General features: G+C 41.9%; 1 protein-coding gene across 1 annotated transcript in view; it reads left to right on the top strand.

The window, feature by feature from the left end:
* The window catches only part of LOC117282450, a 55,860-nt gene that overhangs the window by 21,687 nt on the left and 8,625 nt on the right, over positions 1–25,548 (top strand). The window contains exons 2-3 of the mRNA XM_033752158.1: positions 4,183–4,415; positions 24,580–24,792. Of these exons, the coding sequence (XP_033608049.1) occupies positions 4,183–4,415; positions 24,580–24,792 (446 nt within the window). The remainder of the gene's footprint in view (positions 1–4,182; positions 4,416–24,579; positions 24,793–25,548) is intronic.

Raw genomic sequence — 25,548 nt, 5'->3', positions numbered from 1 at the left:
CATGTTTCCGCTTAGCACGAATTAAACGTGTTCTAAATTTTCTTAAAAACGTTCAAGGTGTATGAAATATAAACCTACCCATGTAACAGGCCGTGAAGGTCCATAAGGTTGTGAGACGTCGAGGCTCCCACATTCTCTCTAGGCAATCGGCTCACAGATGGCTGTGAAGCTGTCAGCCTTACGCGCTGGCCGCCCTTTACCCCCAGGAAGATTCCTGGTACTCATTTCTGTTAGAGACTGAGTTGACCTCAGGGTCATAGTGCCGCTGGAAGGGTTCCGTACATTGGAAAAAAAATCCACATCATAGGGACTCGAAACCGCGACTTTCTGGCCTGTAGCACAGTGCCTCAACCAAGTATGCTACAGGAGCTAGATAAATCCAATCCATACCGTCCCATCCTATCTCTATAATATTCATTTTAATATTGTCAACCCACCTACGTCTTGGACTTCCTATATCCTATATGCATACTTCTTCTCCCCCATTCGTGCTACATGCTCTGTCCGTCTCATCCTCTTGGATTTGATCATTCTAATTATACTTGGATAAGAGTACAAGTTATGAAGCTCCTCATTATGCAGTTTTCTCCAACCTCCTGTCACTTCATCTCTCTTTGGTCCAAATATTCTCCTAAACACCGTGTTCTCAAACACCCTCAGTCTATGTTCCTCCCTTAATATCAGAGAGCAAGTTCTACACCCATACAGCGGGTGTTTTATGTGTTTAGACAGCAGGCGGGAAGACAAAAATTCTGGACTCAGGGGTAGGAAGCGTTACCCGAATTCAATGTCATCTTAATTTAATTTCTGAAGAAGACTAGATATAAATTCGTGTTTCATTTTTATACAATTTTTATTATCAGTTTATTTTACTCAAATAAATATTTTATGAACTACTCTCTAGAGCAGGCATGTCAAACTCAACTTGTACAGAGGGCCACCTCAGCCCTATAAATAATAACCTAGGGCCGCACTTCAAAATAAAAATATACATTAGATTTTGATACAAGGAAATTTAATTCTATTTATTATTTAGGAATAATTTCAATATAATTACCTAAAGAGGAACACTTATATTTTGCCCACAAATCAGACATGTAATTTTACCTTCTATTTCACAACAGAAATAAGCGATTTCCCATTTTTCTTGAAAAACAAGGCGCTCACTTTCAATGGTTCTTTTTTTGCTACTTGAATTTTTTGAAGGTGACATTGCCGTTTAAAAGTTACTGTACATATACAAGAAAACTCGTAGTTGATAATTTATGTTTAATTATAACATTTATACGTTCATCACAATGTAACATCAGCACCTGTCGCTGTGTGAAAATGTACTGATTGACAATGTACAAGACACTACCGGACTTGTAGGAAGGTGTATCTTGTCTCAATGGTCATAAAAGTGAAAGTATGCTAGAAGCCCATTAGACAATGACTGTGGGTTGCAAGTTAATTTTGAAGGTAGAAATCCCTTGCACTTGTCTGACAGTTGCCACCCTCCTTGCATTCTTACTATGCCTCCAAAAGGGATTCTTGGGAATACTTGGGGTGGTGAGGCTGTGCGGACTTCAGTGCATTAACCTTCTGAAATACAATAGTTTGTCCTTCACGAACTTTAAAAAACCGTTAGTTGGACAAACCCTTCTGCAATTCTCAGAATCACTTTTCCTGCAGCCTGCTAATTTATGTCTGCGTGAGACTTCTTGTCTTCTGGTCTGTTGGAAAATTGTCTTTACAAGTATATTTCTACTAAAATTTTAATATTGATTTTAGTATCAATTAGCTCTAAAAGTTGAGAGGCCGCACTTTGTGGCTATGGGGGGCGCACGTTTGACACGGCTGCTCTAGAGTCTCAGGGGGAAAAAAACGTGTAGGCCGTCATATAAAATTTAAGTTATTTGTATCCGAATTTTAACTAAGAATTTTAAACTGTAACATTCTGGTAAAACCGCCTAGTAACAAATTTCTTGTAAATCCAGAAATGTTACATAAAGACACAGACATACTAGTACCCGCCCACACGTTTTTATAATTTCTCGTTGCGCCCGCACCCAAAACTTTGTGACGACACGAACATGAAATCGTGAAAGATTCCCTCCGAGTATTTAAACCCGGAGTTCAGATTCCAGGGACCCCCTCTGTGGTCTAGGGGTCAGAGTTCCTGGCTACAGATCCAAGGGTTTCCGGGTTGAATTCCCGACGCTACCAAATTTTCTGAGAAGTAGTAGGCCTGGAACAGGGTCCACTCACCCTCATTAGGATAATTGAGGAGCTATTTCAAGGAAATAGCGGCTCCGGTCTAGAAAACTGAAATTAACGGCCGTGGGGATTCGTTGCGCTGACCACGCGACACCCTCTATCCGCAAAAGTTGGCACTAACTTCGCCGACAAGCGGCGGTCGCTCGGTCGGTATAGTTCGCTTGTGGACTACAGGCCACGGAGTTTGTATTTTTTTAAGTAAATGTCTTTACTCAAAGCAGGTCATCAGCCTGTAGCAACCCCCTTATCTTGGAGGGCCAGGGTTTTTATTCAGGGTTGCCCTCCCTTACACAGGTTGCCTACCGGGGCTAACGAGTCCTGTCTACCCGCCACGTAACTCTGGGAAGGGGCCCATACCGGGCGCTACCCACCGGGCTAGTGGGACCTGGGACTCGCATAAGGCAGGGTCGCCAGTCCCTGTAGTTGGGCTGTCTCTTATGACAGTTCCAACTTGCTACCTTATCAGTATCTTGTTAAGGATTGCAAGTTCATCATTGCTTACCAATTTTTCATAAGCCATAAAAAATTTGGGCACAGAAATAAAGAAGCAGGCATATAGGCCTCTGTAGCTGTTTCAGGAGCACTCTTGTACTTGTATCTGGTCCAAAAATTGCATGTATGTGAAAAGAGCCGGATTGTTTGGGTTGTTTCCGTATTGGTGGATCAGTGAATGGCGCAGAGTCCTTTTTTATAACCAGCTAGTTGCTCAGCTACTCTAGAATTGATCGACGTTTTATGGAACCCGAAATTTCATTACCGTGTTCACAAGAACCCTCCACAGGTCTCTATTCTAAGCCAGATCAATTAAGTTCATATCATCCCATCCAATCCATCTTCATATTATCCTCCCACATGCATCTAGATCATCCTAGAAGTCTCTTTCCTTCTGGCATTCCTACCAAAATCCTACATGTATTCCTCTTCTACGCCCATTGCGTTTTACATGCCCTGCCCATCTCATCCTCATTCAATTTAACGTTCCAATTATAATATTATATTTAAGCATCCTGTTGCACTCCATGCGATAAATGATATAATGATACAAATTCCGTCCCAAGTGCAGTAGCACACGTAGTAAAGAATAACAGCGGCACGCACACAGGAAGACTGCACAGGGTAACATCTATACAGTGTAGGAACAAGAACTAGCCGCTGCAGCACTTTAGACATAGAGCGAGTAACCCTAACAATTTTAAATTTAAAATTTAGAGAAAAATTTTAAAGGATTTTAAAATTAGAACTAAAGATTTTATAGTGCTACTACAGGTAAGTCAAAATTAACGTGTGTAAAATAATCTACAAACCGGACAGATATCAACGAAGTAAATGTTGATAATAACAAGGAAAGTGTTTTAAATGTTAAATTTTGGGCTGGGTGCAGTGTGACAGCGACGTGAGTGTTATACACCTGATGATGGCAGTCTGAGGCCGAAACATGTAGTGTAGAGGAACAAGATCAAGGACACATAATATATTGTTTGCACTTGGGACGGAAGTTCCAATTATATCTGGCGGCCGCCTCAGTGGTCTAATAGTCAAGAGGTCCTGGCTACAGATAGAAAGGTTCCGGGTTCGATTCCCGGCGCTACCAGATTTTCTGATAAGTAGGTCAAGAACGGGGTCTGCTCGGCCTCGTAAGGATAACTGAGAAGATATTTCAAGGAAATAGCGGCTCCGGTCTATAAAATCGAGATTAATGGCCGTGGGGATTCGTTGTGCTGACCACGCGACACCCTCTATCCGCTAAAGTTGGCACTAACTTTGCCGACAAGCGGCGGTTCCTCGGTCAGTATAGTTCGTTTGCGGACTACAGGCTACGGAGTATTTTTATTTATATCTGGCGAAGAGTGCAAATTTTAAGCTCCTCTTTATGAAATTTTTAATGGAATGCTACGATCTGAAAATCGTTCTTTCTCTCTTCAGGTTATGTCTACACACCGAAGGAAGCGCGGATACAGAAGGCTCTTCGGGCAGAGATCCGCGACTTGAAAGGCGTGAATCCCAGGGGCCATAAGCCGACATCTCTGGCAGGTACCATCTCCAGCCGGCAAGGCTCCCAACACCAGCAGTGGGGTAACAAGGTCCACCATCAGCCCTTCCAGCCTGGGGTCACTGTGAAACAGGCCCGCAGTCGTCATAATCCTGTATCCTCAAGAGTAAGTCATCACACACCACACACGGTGAATTTATCTGAAATACTGTCATTATTCAACAATCACCCCTTATTATTTTTTGTTTCTTGGGGTGGGGTGAGGCTGGCTCCACTGGGTACGTCGGCAACTGATTGGCTTATTGTACCAGCTCCAAATGATAGATGATAAGCGTGGGGCAGTTGGTAGGTTGATAACTGGCGGGGAAAACAGAAGTACTCGGAGGAAACCTACCTTAGTGCCACTTTGTTCACCACAAATCCTACAACTAAGCCGGGAAGCCGCGGTGGGTAGCCGGCGACTAACAACCTGTGCTATGTAACGTACATGATGACCCCTTTAAAAGAACATATTGCTTTGGCATGGATTGCTTTTGTGGCATTTCAGGGTAATTCAGAAAGCGCACTTATTCCCAACCAGTGACCATACCTGATCTTTACCAAACCCCGTTTAAGAAGGCCTTCTCACAACCGTAATTCCTTTTCCCAGCTTCTGGTGTGACTAAAATGGTACAATAGTCCAGAAGTGTCCGCAGTACAAGGGACTTACTCCCACCCCACTAGCAATAAAAAAAAACACAGACTACATAACTGAGACCACTCCTCTCCCCGAAAAAAAAGAAAAGAAGCTCCGTGGCTTTAGTCCGCAAGCGGAATATACCGACCGAGCGACCGGCATTTGTCGACGAAGTTAGTGCCAAATTTAGCGGATAGAGGGTGTCGCGTGTTCAGCGTAACGGATCCCCACGGCTGTTAATCTCGGTTTTCTAGACCGGAGCCGCTATTTCCTTGAAATAGCTTCTCAGTTATCCTCACGAGGCTGAGTGGACCCCGTTCCAGACCTACTGCTTCTCAGAAAGTCTGGTAGAGCCGGGAATCGAACCCGGGACCTCTGGATCTGTAGCCAGGAACTCTGACCACTACTCTTCTCACCAAGAGATTTTAAAACCAACAGACCAGTAATACAATGCATATAGTACAATGCAAATATGTACATGTCTATGTTTTATTTAATTAACACTTGACTGAATTTGCCTGTTGCTCCACCATTCATGTGAAGTAATAAGATAAGGTAAAGTTGTTCCCGTGCCCAGTTATCAAGCGCCACACCATGACGATATACGAAGGAATGGAGGTACAGTTCCACACGTTTTGACCTCTGCACTAGATGGGGTGAGTGACTAGGTTCACGCCTCACACCTTCTCCCTCTAATAAGCCAAAATTTAAAAATATTTTTAAAAAGTTGTCAGAGACTAAATCAACAGGACTTCGTTTCATCAGGCATAGTTAAATATGTATACATTATTTTATTCATGTTTAAAATTGAAGTGTAACGGCGAAGTGACTTTTCTAGGAGTTCGCCCTCATGCCACAGGATCCCCCAAACGACGGTGTTACAGGCGAGCGCTAACTGTAGAGCGCGATAACAAATGGCGTTGCTAACGCTAATTGAGAAGTTAGGAGTAAAGCGTGCGTACGTTACATTAAATTGAACGCTGAGAGATGCCGAACCCGCGAATGCTATGGCAATAGGTTAATGGCAGAGTGGTCTCTTGGATAGATGCTACAGGCATGCGTATCTGCGCATGAGCATTGCTATAGTATAAAATCTAGTCTGGATAAATTTGTTGATGACGGAGGGATCATGTACTCGTATTAGAAATAAAATTTGCTTTCTTGCATAACGGATCAGCAAGCTACTTATATACAGTGTTAAGAGAGGTATGTTTATGTTAATGTGTCCGTATTTGTGTGTGTATCCAACCGAAATCATCTGGATCAAGACACTAAAGTTCTGAAAAACACTACAAAACACTTTTTTCAACATTTCTATTAAAATAGTCCCTGTTTTTTTCCCCCACTAATTTCCAAGAATAAGTAGGTTTGTCGAAATCTGCTTTGAATTTTATGGCCATTAGAATTTGCAAGAAGTTCCCACGTCATTTATGAACTGGGTACTCAGATGTAATTGCGGAATTTTACATCAACCTTTATTGTAAAAATTACTACGTATCAAATAGATGGAAGAATATTCAAACCCCCATTTGCAAGGTTCATTTCGTAATTATAAGTTTATTTTGCCTCGTTGCTTCAGACAGAAATGTATTTCAGATTATTCGATCACAGTTCATAACAACTACATTAGTTTTAATATGGATTATTGTGGGTTAATGCCCTCTAGTTATGCAGATTTAAAACAGTGATTTTACGCTCCACACTATTATGACATGGCGTATTATATAACATACGTCATCAATGGGATTTGGAGAACCATCAAGAGATACCATGGGACATTTGTCTGGTTCATATTTGCTGGGCGAATACATTAATTATAGGCTAGCGCTTTATTTGGGTTATAATTCCTATGTGGGATTTATTGCAACTTCGGAGTGTGGTATTGAACTGTGTAGAGTGACGCATAAGGCAAAATAGCCATTTGTATTTATTGCATAATAATTACAGGTTACTTGATTTAATATAATCCAGATTTCCGACGTGCCCCTGGTTCGATTCTCGTTAATAAGCAAGTCAATTAGTCAGTTTTTTTTAAAACTTATGGAGTTTGAAATCGCAATGGCGGTAAATGTGAAGAGTAGCGTAGTCGCACCTCAGAACATGGTATAAAAATGTAAAGGTATGCCTGTAACAAGCCGTGGAGGCCCATATGGTTGTGAGACGTCGAGGCTCCCACATTTTCTCTAGATAATCGGCTCGCAGATGGCGGGGAGGTAGTCAGCCTTACGCGCCGGCCGCTCTTTAACCCCAGGAAGATTCCTGGTACTCATTTCTGTTAGAGGTTGAGTCGACCCAAAGGTCATTGTGCGGCTGGAAGGATTAGGTCAATTAAAAAAAAATCCACTTCATCGGGTCTCGAACCCGCGACCTTCCAGCTTATAGCATAGTGCCTCAATGAACTACGCTACCGCGTGTCCCAAGAACATGGTATTCCCCTCTGAAATTCGCTAAAATTCATATGTATTAATAATAATTTCAGTGACGTTGAATGACAGGATATGTGAATAATGAACCGAAATGGATACCGAAGGAAGTGGCCAAGACTTAATTTGAGGTATTGTACCGGAATGTGCTTGGAGGAACTGAGAAAAACCACCAACAAATGTGAAGTCAGGAGAGCAGATCTTCCGTTAAGATTTTCACTCGGTATCTTTGGAACAAGAACTACAAATCCTAACACCAGTTTGTGATGTTCGGCAGCTGTTTCGAAGTAAATTAATTAATTAATAGACGGTTGAATAATTTATTTTAAAATCTGGCCATTTTGTGATTATTTCATTCAAAATATTTCACGAAAGTTGAAATGTTATTCAGATTCACAAAACCCTTCGTTAGAACTGACTTTTCTTAAATAAATTGCTGATTAAAGGGGAAATCTTCCCGGTGACGAACTTGCAGTAATTTCAAGGCAGCGCATACTTGGGTTCGTCTGTGTGATTAACCCTGAGACGCCGGTCTGTTGCACTGAATGTGGTACCTAGCCCCTATCTTAACTATACAGTTCTCCGTGGATTTATTTTCCGTCCAGAGCTAGAAAATAATTACATTTTTTACAATTTCACTTCAGGTAGCTACTGAAAGAAGCTATGATATACAAGTGGGTTTACTGGGAACAAGAATACGATATAGAAATACAATTTATCTTCAGTATTAAGTAAGATATTGTCACGATTTAGAGGTTTGCGCGTGACCTTTAAGACGGGTTCCGGATAGGATGATTGGATTTACTGACGCCTCATTCTACACAACTCGAGACTGAAGGTAATACAGCGCTGTAGCTGATTTACACACACATTACAATTGACCGCTGCACACACACTATGGTTCTCAATATTCACTAGTCGTACCCTGGCAACGGATTTAAAACAGTCTCACTATCACTTAAAATCATATGTGAAGTCTTCGTTTCACAGCCTAATTCCTTTCTTGCCATTATTCTGCAATTGCCAATTCCGAGAACTCAACTCAATTCAATTCGTCTGCTCCCAAGCTCATATCCTGGCAGGCTGGCGTCTCGAAACGCGACTCTTCACTTCTCTCGATTATTGCTCTACTATCCTGCTCTATGTCAAAGTCAGAGTCAAAGTCACATTGCGACTGACGGTCAGTCAGTCAGCAAGTCTTGGTGTCGAGTCACATCTGAGGATCATGACCAGACATTTATTACTGTTTGGCAGTTACGGTCTTGTTTTTCTGGGACACCCTCTCTGACGAGAGGACGGGTTCTGTACTGGTGGTCCCTGTCGGCACAGTCTTTCTCAACTCCGAGTCCCTTGGGACTCGCGACCATATTTTGCTGCCTCAGATTTGAGTTTTCCCTTTTCGTCGCCTCCTACGACTCGCAGGGTCACGGTGGAGGTATTCGACCCCGCCTGCACACGGGTATCCTGCTCTATGCTGCCGAATACTTTGCACTTTGCACGGACCCTACAGAAAACATAGCCTCTATTGTTAAGGACGTGTGTTCACTGATCCGCTACCTATCAATAGAAGTCCTCTTCTTGTGCTCATTGGCTCGCACGGCTAGGTGTTTACCGAGTCGTTGCCTAGCAATGGACATACACATCAGAGAATCCTCATGCATCTAACAGCTTAATCTCTGTGGGGAAAATTTCCATTAAAAGTTGTTTTGCTTAATTTTGCGACGCTTTGTTAAACTTGTAGGATTGTGAAGGATTGTGACTGTGAAGGAAGGTGAAATAAGTGTTATAGCGTTTTATAGGTTACTGTACCAACACTGACGTAGAATCGCGGGAATCACAGCGAGTGCCACGGGTCTCAGGACCCTGACGCTATGATATGAAGCACAGATGTAACCACTACAGCGCGGTTTTGGTTTTATGGATTCATCACCGAAGACTTGCATGTCTGAATACAATTTTACCATTAACGAATTCAATTTTACGGTAACCATTATACCAAGTAAGAAATGTACATACAGTGTAGCAACAGCTGCGCTCTCACGCTCGAAGAAGTTCGATTCTTTAAATGACAAGCCTTTGTTCAGTTCTCTAGAAAATCGTAAGGCAAATTAAAAGTTTATTTAAAAAGTGTTACGTGTTTCTCTAAAGCAACTGTTCGAACCATTTGTTTAGATTAATATTTAATTATCTGCGAACGAGATGTAAGCAGAAACTTATTTACGTCTAGCGGCCTCCGTAGTCTAGAGGTAACGTTCCCACCTCATGACTCGTAGTACGCGGGTTCAAATACCCGGCGGAGGTCGTCGAATTTTTAAGAGCTGAAAAATTCAGGGAACAATTCCTCCGGGAGGGACTTTAAGCCGTGGGTCCCTTGTCGTAGCTTTACGGCACGTAGAAGAACGTCATACCTCCAAAGGAGGTCACTGAACCAAAATTGCGGACGTTTCCCGCCCAACAGCAGTCACTAATACCTCCGGTAGATGGGGGAAGCATTATAGATACCTCTCAGCTAGTAGAGCCGGTCTCGCTGGCTGGGCGGGACTGATGGTAAGTACCAATACCGGTAGGACATAGAGACTGGTAGAAATCATAGAGGGAAGCCCAATGGACCACTACAGGTCTAAGTGCATGGGGAAACCCACCCTCTCTAATAACTAACTAACTAACTAACTATTTACGTCTACATGCAAATTGTTAGCCATTTTTTAACTAAAACAATTATGTGTCACAGAGATTAGCATGAATGGGGGAGAAGAGGATATTAATGGGAAAGCCGGATGGAAAGAAACCACTTGGAAGACCAAGGCGTAGGTGGGTGGACAATATTAAAATGGATCTTAGAGAAATAGGATGGGATGCTATGGATTGGATTGATGTGGCTCAGGACAGGGGACAAGTGGAGGGCTCTTGAGGACACGATAATGAGTGAGTCACAAAGATTAGTGAAACTTCCTAATTTCATACTTGATTAACGTCAATTTAGCGGTTCTCGGTCTATTAAATTCGGACAGAAAAAACAAATATCCAGGTTCGAGCTAATGGAAGCATTTCTGTGACATTAAATTGCTAATTCGGGGAGGAAGAAAAAGAGGAAAGGAGGAATTAGGATAGAATCAGTAGGGTACGTGAGAGAAAGTCATTGATCTGTTGTTGGTCGTCCGTATAAAACTTACTCGTCTACAAAGGGAATTTCTAACAACAACAAACATTAACCTCATTTATCATATGTGAATAATCCGTTGTTACCGGTAGGACTAGTGGCATACGGAATGGATTTGCTAGACAGAAATTTTAGAACATCTTTGCTGTGTTTATGTTTTCCATTCCTGACCTAACAACGTAACTATTAGTTAAACTTCACAAGTGTAGGAGTAATGCTGTAGCTTAAATGAATGCTCGTAGCTATTCCGCGAACAGATAAGTGTGGACTGTCACCTTTATAAGCCATGCTTTCTACTCCGTTGAAATCAATCAATACAGACTGTTTTAACTAATGACGTTAAAGTAAGGGGATTGTCTGTCCTGAAGTAGCCTCTAACATATGGAACCTTGCAACTCATCAAATTCAGATGAATAACATCAAGTAGAGGGACACGGAATAAACTAAGTTTATGCTGTCATAACTGTGCATCAGTTGCACGTGATGTGAAGAAGACTCCGAGACGTATTTATCTCCAGAATATCAAGTGATGGTAATGTATGGTATGGAAGAAATACTATAAACTAAATTCAAAACATTAGTCACAGTTGCCGCGCTGTCTAAGGCATGAATTGTCTTCGCTCGCTCAAACACTGGGATCGTAGGTTCGAATCCCACTATTTGTGTGCGTTTATTCTGTGCTTGTGTTGTCCTGTGTGTAGATAGCGGCCTCGCGACGGGTTGATCACTCGCCCAAGGAGTCCTAGCGTCTGTGTAAAAAAGATTACGAAACTGAAGAAGAGGCCAAGGCCCAACAAAGGGCTGTAGAGCCATTGACGAATGAACGAAATAACAATGACTGCTGGTGTGCTGAAGCAACACTACTGAGGAGTACCTATTGCTTGGTTCCCTATATTTGTATACGTAGAAATCGATTCGAAAAGTTTTATCGAGAACTAAGAAATGTAGCAATAAACTTAGTCAGTCTAGATGACAAAATAATATCGAACAAAAACCTTACACATACGTATCAGGCACTTTACAGCATTACTAATACAGGTTGATTCTAAATTATTGTCGGGGTTTTCGTTGCCCTTAATCTTCAAACCGAAAAGAACAAAATAAAACTACTTATGATATATGAAAATGTAACTCAAAACATTTTTTTTAATATAGACTCAATACTGCAGGATGTTAAACAACTTCAACATATGCGCCTTTATTTTGTTGTTTGCGGTTTGAAAACGCGATAGCGTAGTTGGTTGAGGCATTATGGTACAAACCGGAAAGTCGCAGGTTCGATTCCCGATGTGGTCATTGGATTTTTTCCCGATTTACTTAATCCTTCCAGCCGCACTATGGCCCTGTGATCGACTCAGCCTCTAACAGAAATGAGTGCCAGGGATCTTCTTGGGGTAAGAGGTAAAGGGCAGCCGGCGTGTAAGGCTGACAACCTCACCGTCATCTGCGAGCCGATTGTCTAGAACATGTGGAAGCCTCAACCTCTCACAACCCTATGGGCCTTCACAGTTTGCTACAGGGATAACTTTACGTTTTTACCGGTTTGGAGGCCACGGAAACACCGACAATAATTTAGAATCATGTATTTTCCGTACAGTAACAATTCTGAGGTTTCTAATTCTGTATGTTCGTGTGTAGAAACTTCCCTTTCTGTCTGAAATGACCTCGTTAATTCCCATTGCATTCGTCTATAAAGTTTTATTGCCTGAATGTTGTGCAATGTATTATAACTCTCACTGGCGCTATTGTGCAGCTTCAAGCTGGCTTCGGTTATCAATATGCCCTCCTACTTTACGTATCGCGGCTTGGAAAATAATAACAATGATCGTCATAGGAAGCATCGGGTTGTTCCGAACTATTGACGCCCTTGGAGTCTGGCATGTATATGGATTTAGCATTGCGCAACGCAACAACATCGAGTGCAGCGGCGCGGGCGCTGTTCGACTCCTTCGGCAGCTGCATATTGGCGTTACCATAGAAACGGTTACCAACGCAACGAGCAGTGGGGCCATTGGCTCCTCCGGATGCGCCGCGACGGTGCTTGCTTTCGACGGTCCACTTCACTGAGCGATGCACCGATCTTTATACGTCCCACGTGTTAACGCTTGTTCCTGCTGACCTCATTTCGCTCAGCATTAGTCTTGTTCACTCTATTTAGTAATTGGTACGGAGCGAAATCCACATGACACTCAATTCGGTACATTAAAGTACATTGTAATCAATAACTCAGAAATGTGTAATGATTCATTGGTTTGGTTGTTAATTGTCTTGTTTCAGGATTCAACACAGCGACAGGTCCACGTAAAATCTCTCGTGACTTTCCTCCGAATAAAATCTTTGAAACAAATCTACACGTACTGTCAGTTTCAAAAACATACTCCTGACTCACCTGATGTTACAGTTCTTTACCAATTACATAAATTTCTAATATTTAAGGCATGAAGTTAAAAAAAAAGTTAAAGTTTGCCCTGTGCTTAACTCATTAAACACCAAGCCATGAAGGTGTATGGGGGAGTGGATGTATAGGTCTATATTTCTTGACCTCGGCACTAGTTGGAGGGGAGTGGTCAGCTTCACGACCGACCGATTTACCCGCCGGATAAGATTTCACGGTACCCATTGGAGAGGAAGTTGGGTGGACCCCAGAGCCGGTCTGGACGACGTGGGGAAGAGAGAATTCTTGACCCTACCAGGACTCGAACTACAAAGCCCTCGGTCGTCCACCCCGTAACCAGTCGCTGTACCGACTGCGCTATCCCGGCTCCTAATATTTAAGGCATACGGCACAAAAATCTGGAAATAAATGTAAATGTGAATATATTTTTAAAGATTAATTCAGGATTTGAGTCGTTTTGGTATGTTGTGGCCCTACGTCGTTTTTACTGCTTCTTCCGCTTGCCTGAATACGTTAGTCGAAGGTGGTTGGAAGTTGTGAACATTCTTAAGGCCACTTCGGTTATAAAATAATTGTTCATCTTAGGGTATCTGAGTTCGCAAATGGGTTTCATGCTTATTGCAGGGGTTCAGGATAAAATATAAAATATAAGCTACAAAATGTAGACGTTTGAAACTTTTTTCCAGTTTTCCTATGTGTTCAATAAATTACGAGAAAAGCGATGTAGGCTTCCATCCACAATTAGCGCTGTCAACAGTAGATTTCTATGAGTTACGTTGTATTAGTTTCCATTTCCGCCACAAGAGTCTGTCACAAAATGGCTGAGACGGCAGGAGAGAAAGAAAAAAAAAAGACAATAGACTCTGATCTGAAATTCAGTGAACATCAGAAACAACGGAGAATGCAGATTGAGAGAAACATATTTAGAGAGTATGTACCCGCTCAAATTCGTTTTTCATTTCTACTTTTGTCCTGCTTCGGTACGCTGAGCGTGGTGTATAGCCCGGTAGGACATGTATTGAGGCTCACAGTTTGATAACTTCTCTAGGAGCCACTTACTACGTCATTCGGTTATCGGATGGTGAATCAATAATTGACTAACCCTGATACCAACCGAGCGCGTTGGTCTTACGGTTAGCGAATTTTGTAGTCTTGGCGAGATAAATCCCTAGGTTTTACTCAGACCCGAAATAAATTATATTTCATTAGCGCAATAAACACGTAACTGGCCCTTGAACATGCCGTAAAATCAGAGAGTTCAAGACTTTGTCATCACAAAATGGCACGTTTGCCTTAGTTTTATGTTAACATCACTTTTCAGTTGGTTCACGCTGTCAGAGACACAAAACAGCAGCATTAAGTTAATGATTTGTTACATAGAGGGCAGCAGTGTAGAATTTTTGACTCGCCTACGACAAATATTGTTCTAAAATGAGATATTAAATATCTCTTGATTTCGAAAGGACTTGAAAAATGCATTTGTGTGGGCAGTAATTAGATTATCCTTTAATAGATGAGGTCACAATCCTTCTCCAATGTCTATTAAAATCGTCCTGTCTGTCAGTCTGTACCTCTGGAACAATTTGAGATCCACCTAACGGATTTTTTGTGAAACCAATTCCAAGTATCGTCAAAATCGAACAGCAGTAGCAAAGACTTTACATGAAGATTGACAATCGTTTCTACACACATCTCGATAGTAAATCATACGTAACTCTCTAAATTTTAATTAGAAGGAAAAATTTTTAAAAATAAAGTTGAGGAACAACAGTTTTCGAGCTAATTAGGTAAAATCGAACGAACCCGCCAGAACTGTTACTTTGCGGGTACAGTTGAAAAAGTCTTACCATTTATTTTGTTAAATAAAATCTCAAAGAAATTAAACGGGGAAGGAAGGTATGGACTGGATTCATCTCGCTCAGGATAGAGACCAGTGACGCAATTTTGTGAGCATGGTAAAAAACTATCAGATTTCGAAAAAAGAAAAAGGCTAGACATTTCTTAAACAGCTGGGCGACTACTAGCTTTTTATGAAAGATACTTCTAAATGAAATTAATAAGAACCAAAAGTTTGTGATGATGATATATCGGTACAGAGGTAAGGATTAGCTCAATCTATTGGGCCCAACTTTGTAGGTTTCACCTGAAGACGGAGACAGAATCCAGTCTCCGAAACGCTGTGTTCTGAAAAATAAACAGGACGGTTTTTAGATACAGACAAGATGATGTACAATGTCCCAAAACATGATATCTGTATAAATGAAATTAGTTCTTTGCTAACAAGTTATTACTTTCAGTACACAAAACATGTCTGAGAAATGTTGCCGTTTCTTCACTTTGACAAATTAATATTATGTAGTCACGTGATTCGTAGCATCTTCAGCCAATTCTTCAGACAGATGCGTCGTTGAGTGTATTTAATAAAGGCAAAGGGATAATTTCCAAAGCGTTTTGTTCCTCAGTTTTATTGGAGAATCGGCTATTCCTTGCCTGAATTCATTTAGCATTTGTCTGATCTTGCGCTAGTGGGGTGGCCTAAGTCCCTTGTACTGCGGCCACTTCTGGCCTACTGTACCAGCCCCAGATGATAGGTGAGGGTGATTGTGGAGCAATTGGTGGAATGAAGACTGACAGGGGAAACCGAAGTATTCGGAGAAAACCTGCCCCAGTGCCACTATGTCCACCACAAATCCCACTTGACCAGACCCCGGGATCGAACCCGGGCCGCCGCGGTGGGAAGCCAGCGACTAACCGCTTGAGCTATGGCGCGGCCTGCGCTAAACATTACAAAACATTTGTCCATTCCAATGTAAATTAAATCTTAATATGCTGACACGTCATTAATCAAACTGTTTTGACATCTCGTAGTTTCTAAACAACACTTTGTAAAGTGATAATGCTCATTATTGTTTGAGGGGTCAGTATTAGGAATATACATCCAACAGGTTTAACTCAACGTTAGACCGTCTCTCTGGTCTAGTGGTCAGAGTTCCTGGCTACAAATCCAGAGATCCGGGTTCGATTCCCGGCGCTACAAGATTTTTTCGGAGAAGTAGTAGGTCTGGAACGGGGTCCACTCAGCCTCGTGATGATAATTGAGGAGCTATTTCAAGGAAATAGCGGCTCCGGTCTAGAAAACCGAAATTAACGGCCGTAGGGATTCGTTGCGCTGACCACGCGACACCCTCTATCCACAAAAGTTGACACTAACTTCGCCGACAAGCGGTGGTCCCTCGGTCGGTATAGTTCGCTTGCGGACTAAAATCACGGAGTTTTTGAGAAGTACCCCCTTTGAATTCTGACCAAGCAACCGGTTGTCCTGAGTCGCAAAACGCCAGATATACAAGTATCAGGCGCGTTAACTCACTGGATACTGAAGCTATATCATATTATCATGCGTTAGACTGACAATATACGAGGTTTCGATTGGTGACTCGATTTATTGACCACTTATACATATAACTCGTAATTACACTTAATTGCAGCGCCATCGCTGATCTTCACAATTTACAAATCACTGTTAGACACACACATGCACTAAGTCTTTTCCGCCCGCAGTGCCTTCACTAGACGTTTCATGGTAACGGCTGCTAACAATGGCTATTCCTCTGTTTCCGGGTTCAAGTTCTATTTGAATGAGGACTCCCTTCCACTGGCTCTGTTACAATTGACTACCTGCCAGGCTGGCAGCCATTTCACACCAATCTCTTAGCCTTCTTTTAAAGAGGCGATTTTCAACTAACTACTCACTAAGCTCTAATTTTGTCTCTTGTTTATAAAATTCCGGGATGGACTACGTAGAAACACCGTTCCTCTCCTGTATGCGTATTCGTTGCCACGGGAACGTTTACCGAGCCGTTCCCTAGCAGCTGTCGTCTATTCTTTTTTTATTAAGAATCTGGTGCTCAGTAACGGAAGTCGTTCCGTTGTCTGTTTCGAGGCCGTTGCCTATTTATTGCTAGTGGGGTAGGACTAAGTCCCTTGTACTCCGGCCACTTCTGGCCTATTGTCCCAGCCCCAGATGATAGGTGAGGGTGATTGTGGAGCAATTGGTGGAATGAAGATTGGCAGGGGAAACCGAAGTACTCAGAGAAAACGTGCAACAGCGCCACTTCGTCCACCATAAATCCCACTTGATCAGACCCGGGATCGAACCAGGGCCCCCGCGGTGGGAAGCCAGCGACTAACCGCTTGAGCTATGTCGCGGTCTTCGTTTATTTATAATTACACGTAGAATTATTTCATTTATTTGGTTATTGAACACATATCAGCGTTTTAGACCACACAGCATCCAAACTCATGATCAGTCCAGCAGAATGCCCTTGTGATCATGGCAATAAACCAGTTCGAATTGAAATGTGAAAAGAGTGTAAATTTTGGGGATGTTAATATACTGTTATAGATATATACCGGTAATTTTCGATATTGCCAGGTTATTAACGTGTTAACAATAATTAAGATCGTGATTTGTTTCATTCTGGTCCGTCACACTAACAATATTATAAAAGTGAAACAGCTCCGTCCAGTGTAACTGGTCCCACCCGTCGCACTGGACGGAGCTGTTTAACTTTTTATAATTAAGATCTCGTCGCGATGCGTGGAAAAACACCAGGGCAGCTATAGAGCGTAATCGACGTTTTCAAAAAACAAAAAGTCAGGAAATAAGGGGCCGTATAAGGCTTCTTGTTCAGCCTGTAGTACCCACAGATTTTCTGCATCGTAACAACTTCAGACACTCAGTCTGAACGGGAGAACATACATCATTTAAAAAACGTTTCTTAATCTGTATCTTATAGATTAATTTAAAATCCGATGTCACCCGAAATTCTGGGCCTCAGGTAACCAGCATTTTAAATTAATCATCTTGGCTTAGGGACGGTATACTGGAGTACCCGGTGTGAGTCTCGCGGTCACGTTCCTAGTCCTGCAACTAAAGTACAGGGATGATATCTGAGAGGAAGATTTCAGTATTTTCTCCTTCCTTCACTTCGCTTTCCATGCCGCTCATTAACACAGAGTATTCTTGTTCATCTGATGTTGAATTGACGTCTTAACAAGACAAGACTTCCCTCTCTCCCGCCCCCGAACTCTGCTTCAACCCACTGTATTGATTCTCCTGTCCTAGGCACTAGGGTTGACGGGCCTCGATCATGCGGGGGAGGGGAGACGAAGGTACTCTGGTGGTAGATCTCAGCACACAAAAAAGAGACGATAGATATATCTCTACTGTTACCGCCACATTTCGAAACTTGGCGATAAAAATGTTATATTGTACGTAAAAAAATATACAAAGAATTCCAAGTTGAATTCCCTAAGGTCGAAGGAAGGACTCCATAACGAGACGTGAGAGCTATAATATCATTTTCGCATTATTCACCAAACGTCTGTAACATCTTAGGAAGTTCAGTGGTCTTTGAGTGCACTGTTCTGTCGTATCGAAGACGAGAATGTTTTACAAACCAGTTCGGCGAAGTGGCTGACGAAAGACTTAAGCCCAAACTGCACATGAATGATGTGATTATATGCCTATATGAGTGCCTATTTCATAGTTTTGACTAAATTAACGATTGGTAAAGTTTTTTCTCCGTTCCATTTAGTATATGCCCGATTAATCTGAATGTAGGCCGCGCCATAACTCAAGCGGTTAGTCGCTGGCTTCCCACCACGGCGGCCCGGGGTTGATCCCGGGTCTAGTCAAGTGGGATTTGTGGTGGACAAAGTGGCGCTGAGGCAGGTTTTCTCCGAGTACTTCGGTTTCCCCTTCCAATCTTCATTCCACTAATTGCTCCACAATCACCCTCATCTATCATCTGGGACTGGTACAATAGGCCAGAAGTGGCCGCAGTACAAGGGACTTAGTCCCACCCCACTAACAATAAATAAAACCTGAATGTAATTGCATTTAGAGCCACGTGGGTCCGGCAGTAACGTTGATGCATACTGACGAACACAAAGTTGTGGCGCACATGATCGCCTGATATAGCACACAAAAAAAAAGTAACTCCGTGACTTGAGTCCGCAAGCGAACTATACCGACCGAGCGACGGCCGCTTGTCGGCGAAGTTAGTGCCAACTTTAGCGGATAGAGGGTGTCGCGTGGTCAGCACAACGAATCCCCAGGGCCATTAATCTCGATTTTATAGACGGAAGACGCTATTTCCTTGAAATATCTCCTCAGTTATCCTCACGAGTCTGAGTGGACCCCGTTCCAGACCCACTAGTTCTCCGAAAATCTGGTAGCGCCAATAATCGAACCCGGACCTCTGGATCTGTAGCCAGGAACTCTGACCACTATACCACAGAGGGACAACACAACATTATGTATTAGTGAAATGAATATAGGCCGGTCACGATAGCCAAGCGGTCTAAGGCATTACTGTCTTCGCTCGCTTGGAAACCGGGATCGTGGGTTCGAATCCCACTCAGGGCATGGATGTTTAGTTTGTGTGTGTGCGTTTTTCTGTGTTTGTATACAGGTAGAGGCCTTGCGACGAGCTGATCACCCGCCCAAGGAGTCCTACCGAATGTGTAAGATCTAGAAAAACCGAAGTGAACGGAGAAGTTCATGGAGGTAGGCCTAGGCCCTCTGGGGCTGTAGTGCCAAGGAAAAAAATGAGTATATCATAACTGTAAAAAAAACATATTAACGTACACTTAATAAGTTGGCGTAGCGATAATACTCTGAAACTTTTTATTCTGGACGTGCTTGGTTCGAATCTCGGCAGCGACACGGCTGTTTCTATTGATTTTTTGTTTCCCTCGGCCCCTTCAGAAAAGTGTCGGAAGAATGTTTCGATTACACCACGTCCGATTCCTTTCAAATCCTCCAATTCATTATTCATTAATCATCCTACCATTCCACGTTATGTAATCTCACATACACGCAGTTTCGCCAAATTAAACATGAAATGAAACACACAGTGCCCTTGCAGTGAGCGTCTTCCCTAGATATACACTGCAGTTAGTTCTTAATGGAAAGGTATTAAGACATTTTTTTTTTAATTCGTTTAGTGGGGGGGGGGAGTCCAACTGGGTCCACTCGGCACGGCGGCCACTGATTATAAGACTTTAATGTAAAGATTGATTTTGCTGGCAAAGAAGGCATGATGATGGTTTGGACGCCGAATGAATGTTATTAGCAAGTACAAAAGGCAAAGCTATCCCTGTATTAGGCCGTGGAGGCCCGTAGGGTTGTGAGACGTCGAGGCTCGCACATTTTCTATAGACAATCGGCTCACAGATGGCGGTGAAGTTGTCAGCCTAACGCGCCGGCCTGCTCTTTACCCTCAGGAAGATTCCCGGTACTCATTTCTGTTAGAGGCTGAGTCGACCCTAGGGCCATAGTGCGGCTGGAAGAATGAAGTCAATTAAATAATCTAATGGCCTCATCGGGAATCGAAACCGCGACCTTCCGACTTATAGTATAATGCCACAGCCAAGTATGCTCTCTCGTACCCTGTTACTTGTCGAGTACGTCCTTACGTTGATTACAAAATGAGGTACCCTCGTATTGAAAACATCAAAAAGATGCCAATGTCCTTGAATTCACTCTTTCATCTCAGCACTTCCCATGTTGCAACGCGACAACCAAAAGTACAGGTATTTGATTCGCCTGATGTTGTTTGCTCTAATTTCAGAGTTAAATGTTTCAGTAATTATTACATGATCATAGACCTACCTCATGCTGAATTACGAAGCACAGTTTGAAGTGACAACCACATTACACAATACCGCATCACTGTTTTGCAAACACAGAGAGAGCCCGACGTGCAACTCCATAGCAGAGCGACAGTATTAATGACAGCAGGTAGACCAACAGAAATGTCAAAGCAATGTTAGCAATCCTCTATCCGTCGCAAGCAACTGACCATGATTATGTCCCACTAACCGTCCTTTACCTTCAAGGTCAGTCATAGAGAAACGAATGAAATTTCATAAGTAATAAACAGGATAAATCTTGTAAAACGTGCCTTATTGAAAAAGTTCAAATTACATAACAAAAACAACTGTAGAACAAAATGAAATATGCTCCCCCCCCAAAAAAACAGACAAATTCCAGTCCAATTTCGTTGCAGTCGATTGGTTAGTTCTCCTGCTTCTTATTTGGGAGGTCCTAGGTTAAAATCTACAACCAAAAGACTGGCTATCTTTAAGAATTTTCGTGGTTTTCCTCAGTTCCTGTAAGGCAAATCCCGGGAACCCCAACAGACGCTACGAGCTCTTCCTCCTAGTCTGCTCCAATTTATTATTTACTGACCGCCTCTGTGGTCTAGTGGTCAGAGTTCCTGCCTACAGATCCAGAGGCCCCGGGTTTGATTCCCGGGGCTACCAGGTTTTCTGAGAAGTAGTGGGTCTGGAACGGGGTCCACTCAGCCTCGTGAGGATAACTGAGGAACTATTTCAAGGAAATAGAGGCTCCGGACTAGAAAACCGAGATTAACGGCCGTGGGGATCAGTTGCGCTGACCACGCGACATCTATCCGCTAAAGTTCGCACTAACTTCGCCGACAAGCGGCGGTGGCTTGGTCGGTATAGTTCGCTTGCGGACTACAGGCCACGGAGTTTGTTTTTGTTTTGTTTAGTCATCCCTCCAGTCACACTATGTAGCAGGGGTGACCAAACCCGTGCTAAATTATGGTACAACAAATGTGGCGCCTGCCTGAAAACAACAACCCATCCTCTCGTCAAAGAGGAGGTCCCATTTCAAAACACATACGAGTAAGTGGTCTTGGAACGAATAGAAATAGTGGTATGGAACCCGACGGGGTTTGAAACCAAAAATGATTGTGCTGGAGGAGGCCAGCAGAAAACTACTGCTCTGCTGTCTATCTCTACTGAACATCAGAGCCGCATTTGACACCTTTCAGAAATCCGGTAGCCGCAAACAGATATGGATTGCACGGCGCATGTGTCTGAGCACATGCTTCCCACATAGAAGATACTGTTACACATTTAATCCGTTCATAAAGAAAGGGGCTGGCTAATATATCTTCCGCGATCCGCACTAAGGTTCCGAAGAGCTGCATGTTGCTCGCGAGCCACAGTTTGGCCACATCAGCTATAATCATATACTTATAGCGTCATTATGTAAAGACAAATGTAAGGTCAGATTCATTTGACATCCAGAAAGAAAAACAAATAATATGGTAAAGTTAAAGTTGACCTTGTGCTTAATTACGAGTAATTAAGCACGAAGCCTTGAAGACGTGTTGATGAGTGGAGGTATAGCTCCACCATTCTCGACTTTGGCCCGGGACTTTGGTGAGTGGTCAGCTTCACGCTGCTGTCTCTTTACTCGGTACCCAGTGGGTAGGAGGCTGGGTGGGTCCCAGAGCCTGTCTGGACGCTTTGGAGAGGAGATAAATCTATTGCGTCTGTCAAAAATTGAACCCTGGCCGTCCAGCCCGTAGACAGTCGCTATACTGACTGAGCTATCCCGGCTCCTGATATAATAATATCAATGTAAAGGGTCTGGCTCTTTTGAGATCACCAATATTAGGAAAACTCAAATATTTGTAATGCTTTGTATCAATGAATGACTAACCTTGACGGTAAGATACAGAGTAGACTCATGCCTTCAACAGTATTGAAAATTTGGTGCAGACATATTTGTTACATCATAACATTAATTGGTTTTGAAGTTCTTTCATTGCAGATACTGATCTATTGTTGACAGGAACAGCAAATTATTCTCTTGACTAACCAATTCAACATTACACACATTGCTTAGCCATATATTATTTACTTTGCATCTTGTTAAATAATCAAATTATCCAATAAGGAATTAAACAAATAATATATTTTAACAAGATGCATAATTGCCTCTAGCATCTCAGTACATACTATCTCTTATGCTCTTTGTGATAAAAAACAGAAACAAATTCATAGTAAATTCAGAGATTCATAGACTAAATACCAGACAGCAAAATAATCTACATCAGCCTTTTGTAAATTTGAGTAAATACCAAAAGGGAGTTTACTGTTTAGGAACAAAGGTCTGTAATAATCTACCACAATATATTAAGGATATATCGAGTGACACTAAGTGTTTTGAGGTACAATTAAAACAATTTATATATTTACATTATTTTTATTAATTACAGGAATATTTCAGTTGTAAATCTTTTAAGGATGTGAGTAACTGTCTTACTTACAATTTAAAGAAGAGAAGATTGTCAGTCTGTTCTAGTTTTTAGTTACTTATTTTAGATAGACACAATCTTCATATCACCGTATACTACTCTTTATTTCAATTTATTATATAATTAATGTATGTTATACAAAACTCATTAATGACACTGTGTTTTAACTATTGAATTTTTAATTAATCCACTTGTATAAAACTGTACAAATTCTATAAGGTTTGCCATTACTTTTACTAATAAAATTAACTTATTTTATTATATTGTATACATTTATCAGTATTTTATTACAAATGTGTATGCTATTGGATGACAACTGTAATTCTTAGTTGTGACTGTAACTAGACGATCTCCACATCCGCATGAGAATGTATTCTCAACAGGATTTATGGAATGTGAATAAATGAAAATGAAATCCTGTTCCCCCCCTTTTTATTAACCTAATTCCTTATTCTGAAAAAATAAAAGGAGCCTTAAGAGCTTACCTTGTTATCTGTCTGTGTAGCCCCCTTAATTTTTGTTAGGACACATGCAATCATCTCGTTTTCGGTGTGTCTCGGTGGCCCCAACAATATTTGGGTTCTCGGTGGCCCCAACACTATTTGGGTTCTCTGTCATATCGAAAGAAAGTAGGCCATTGGTTCCCCCCAGATTTTTCCTGTATTTCAAAATGTCAATAAGTTCATGCAACATAGGGATATTATTGGACAATATGAACATAGATCAAATTTTCTGATAATTTTATAATATTCAAAGAGTCTAAGGTCTGCTATAATGCGGACTCATTGACATTAGATTCTGATTTCCTGGTGCCATATGATCCAGGCACGTGTATGTATTAAGATATGCTACTCCTAGTTCATATTCAAGAAGTCCCAACTTTGATTCTCATCCTGAAGGCTTCTTGTCCTGGATAAGATTCTTCCATGATTTTCCTCCGTCATTTGGGCAAACGCTGAAATAGTTCCTTAAATATACCATGACCACATTCTTCCAGATCCTGCTCAATTCATAGTTCCAATTGTCGTCCAATTCAACACTATACTCATATAAACTGTGCAAACTAAGAAACAATCGTTAATAAACACAGAATCATTTATTTTATTTTTCACACTTACTGCTTTGTAGCGTGGCTTAAATTGTCTCTTGTACTATTTAGCCTCTGTGCTATGAGCCGGAATGTCCTGGGTTCGAGAACCTATAAAGTGGACTTTTTCAATTTACCTAATCCTTCCAGCTGCACTACGGTCCTGGGGTCAACTCAGCCTCTTAACAGAAATGACTACCAGGAATCTTCCTGGGGAGTAAAGGGCAGCTGCCATGAGGCTGACAACTTTACCGCCATCTGTGAGCCCATTGTCTAGAGAAAATGTGGGAGCCTCAACATCTTACAACACTATGGACCTTCATGGACTGTTACAGGGATAGATTTTACTAGCTAGCCTTAAATAAGCAGAAAGGTAATTTTCCATATCACATAGGACTAAGTTTTGAAGCAAGAGGGTTGATGGAAACATTGTTTTATTATTTGCAGATGTTGGTGGAGCAGGAAAGAAGCCTACAGGTGGCAACAAAAGGCATTCAGGAACAGGCAGAGCAAAACATGATCCAAGGATGCACAGATTCATACCTAGATGTTGACACGAACCCATACCATCAGTCCACCAATCACGTGAACACCCCACGAAATGGAGACTATGTGGTCTTAACAGAAATGGATGGCCAGCAATGGCTACCATACGTACAGGTAAATATATTTAACTCTGGAAAGAATATTCAGTTTAGTTCTTACAAGTGAAGTAAAGAGACATTAACTTCTTCACTGCATGAGTAAGGATAATATTCTGGCATATATCACAATGTAGGTTGCAGGTATGGGTGACAATATTTTGTAGGAACCTGCTACCGTTACCTTCACTGAAGAAGAGTTGACTCCTCTACCCTGAAGATGGTTCCTCCAAAATGCAATTACCAATCTGTGAGACTATATAATGTGACATCCTACAAGATCATAATCTCATACTCAGCGATATGTCAACCTTATTTCTCACAGAGCAAACATACTTTTGTTATTGATCATTTAATATAGTGTGACATGTATACCCATTGCTAGACAGTGACTCAGTAAACACATTTCCAAGTAAGCAAATGCACGCAACAATAGAATGTCTATTGCTAGGTAACAGTTCAGTAAACACTCCTCCTTAACAACAGAGAGTGTGTTTTCTGCATGGTCTGTGCAAAATGGTTATGAAGAAGTGTTCGGCAGCATAGAGTAGCAGGGCAGGGAGTGGAGAGTATAGAGTCTTGAGACACCAGCCTGCCAGAATATGAGCTTGGAAATTGAACTGACTTGGCAGTTGCAGAATAGTGGCAAGAAGGGAGCTAGGCTATGAATAGAACACTTCATGTGTGATGTGAAGTGACAGTGCGACAGTTGTAAATCTGTTGCCAGGATACAACTACTGAAACCTAAGAATTATAACGCGCATGAAATGGTAAA

This window comes from Cryptotermes secundus, unplaced genomic scaffold, assembly GCF_002891405.2.
Source record: "Cryptotermes secundus unplaced genomic scaffold, Csec_1.0 scaffold682, whole genome shotgun sequence".
NCBI lineage: Eukaryota > Metazoa > Arthropoda > Insecta > Blattodea > Kalotermitidae > Cryptotermes > Cryptotermes secundus.
The sequence above is the reverse complement of the archived record's forward strand: the minus strand, read 5'-3'. Positions and strand labels throughout refer to the sequence as shown.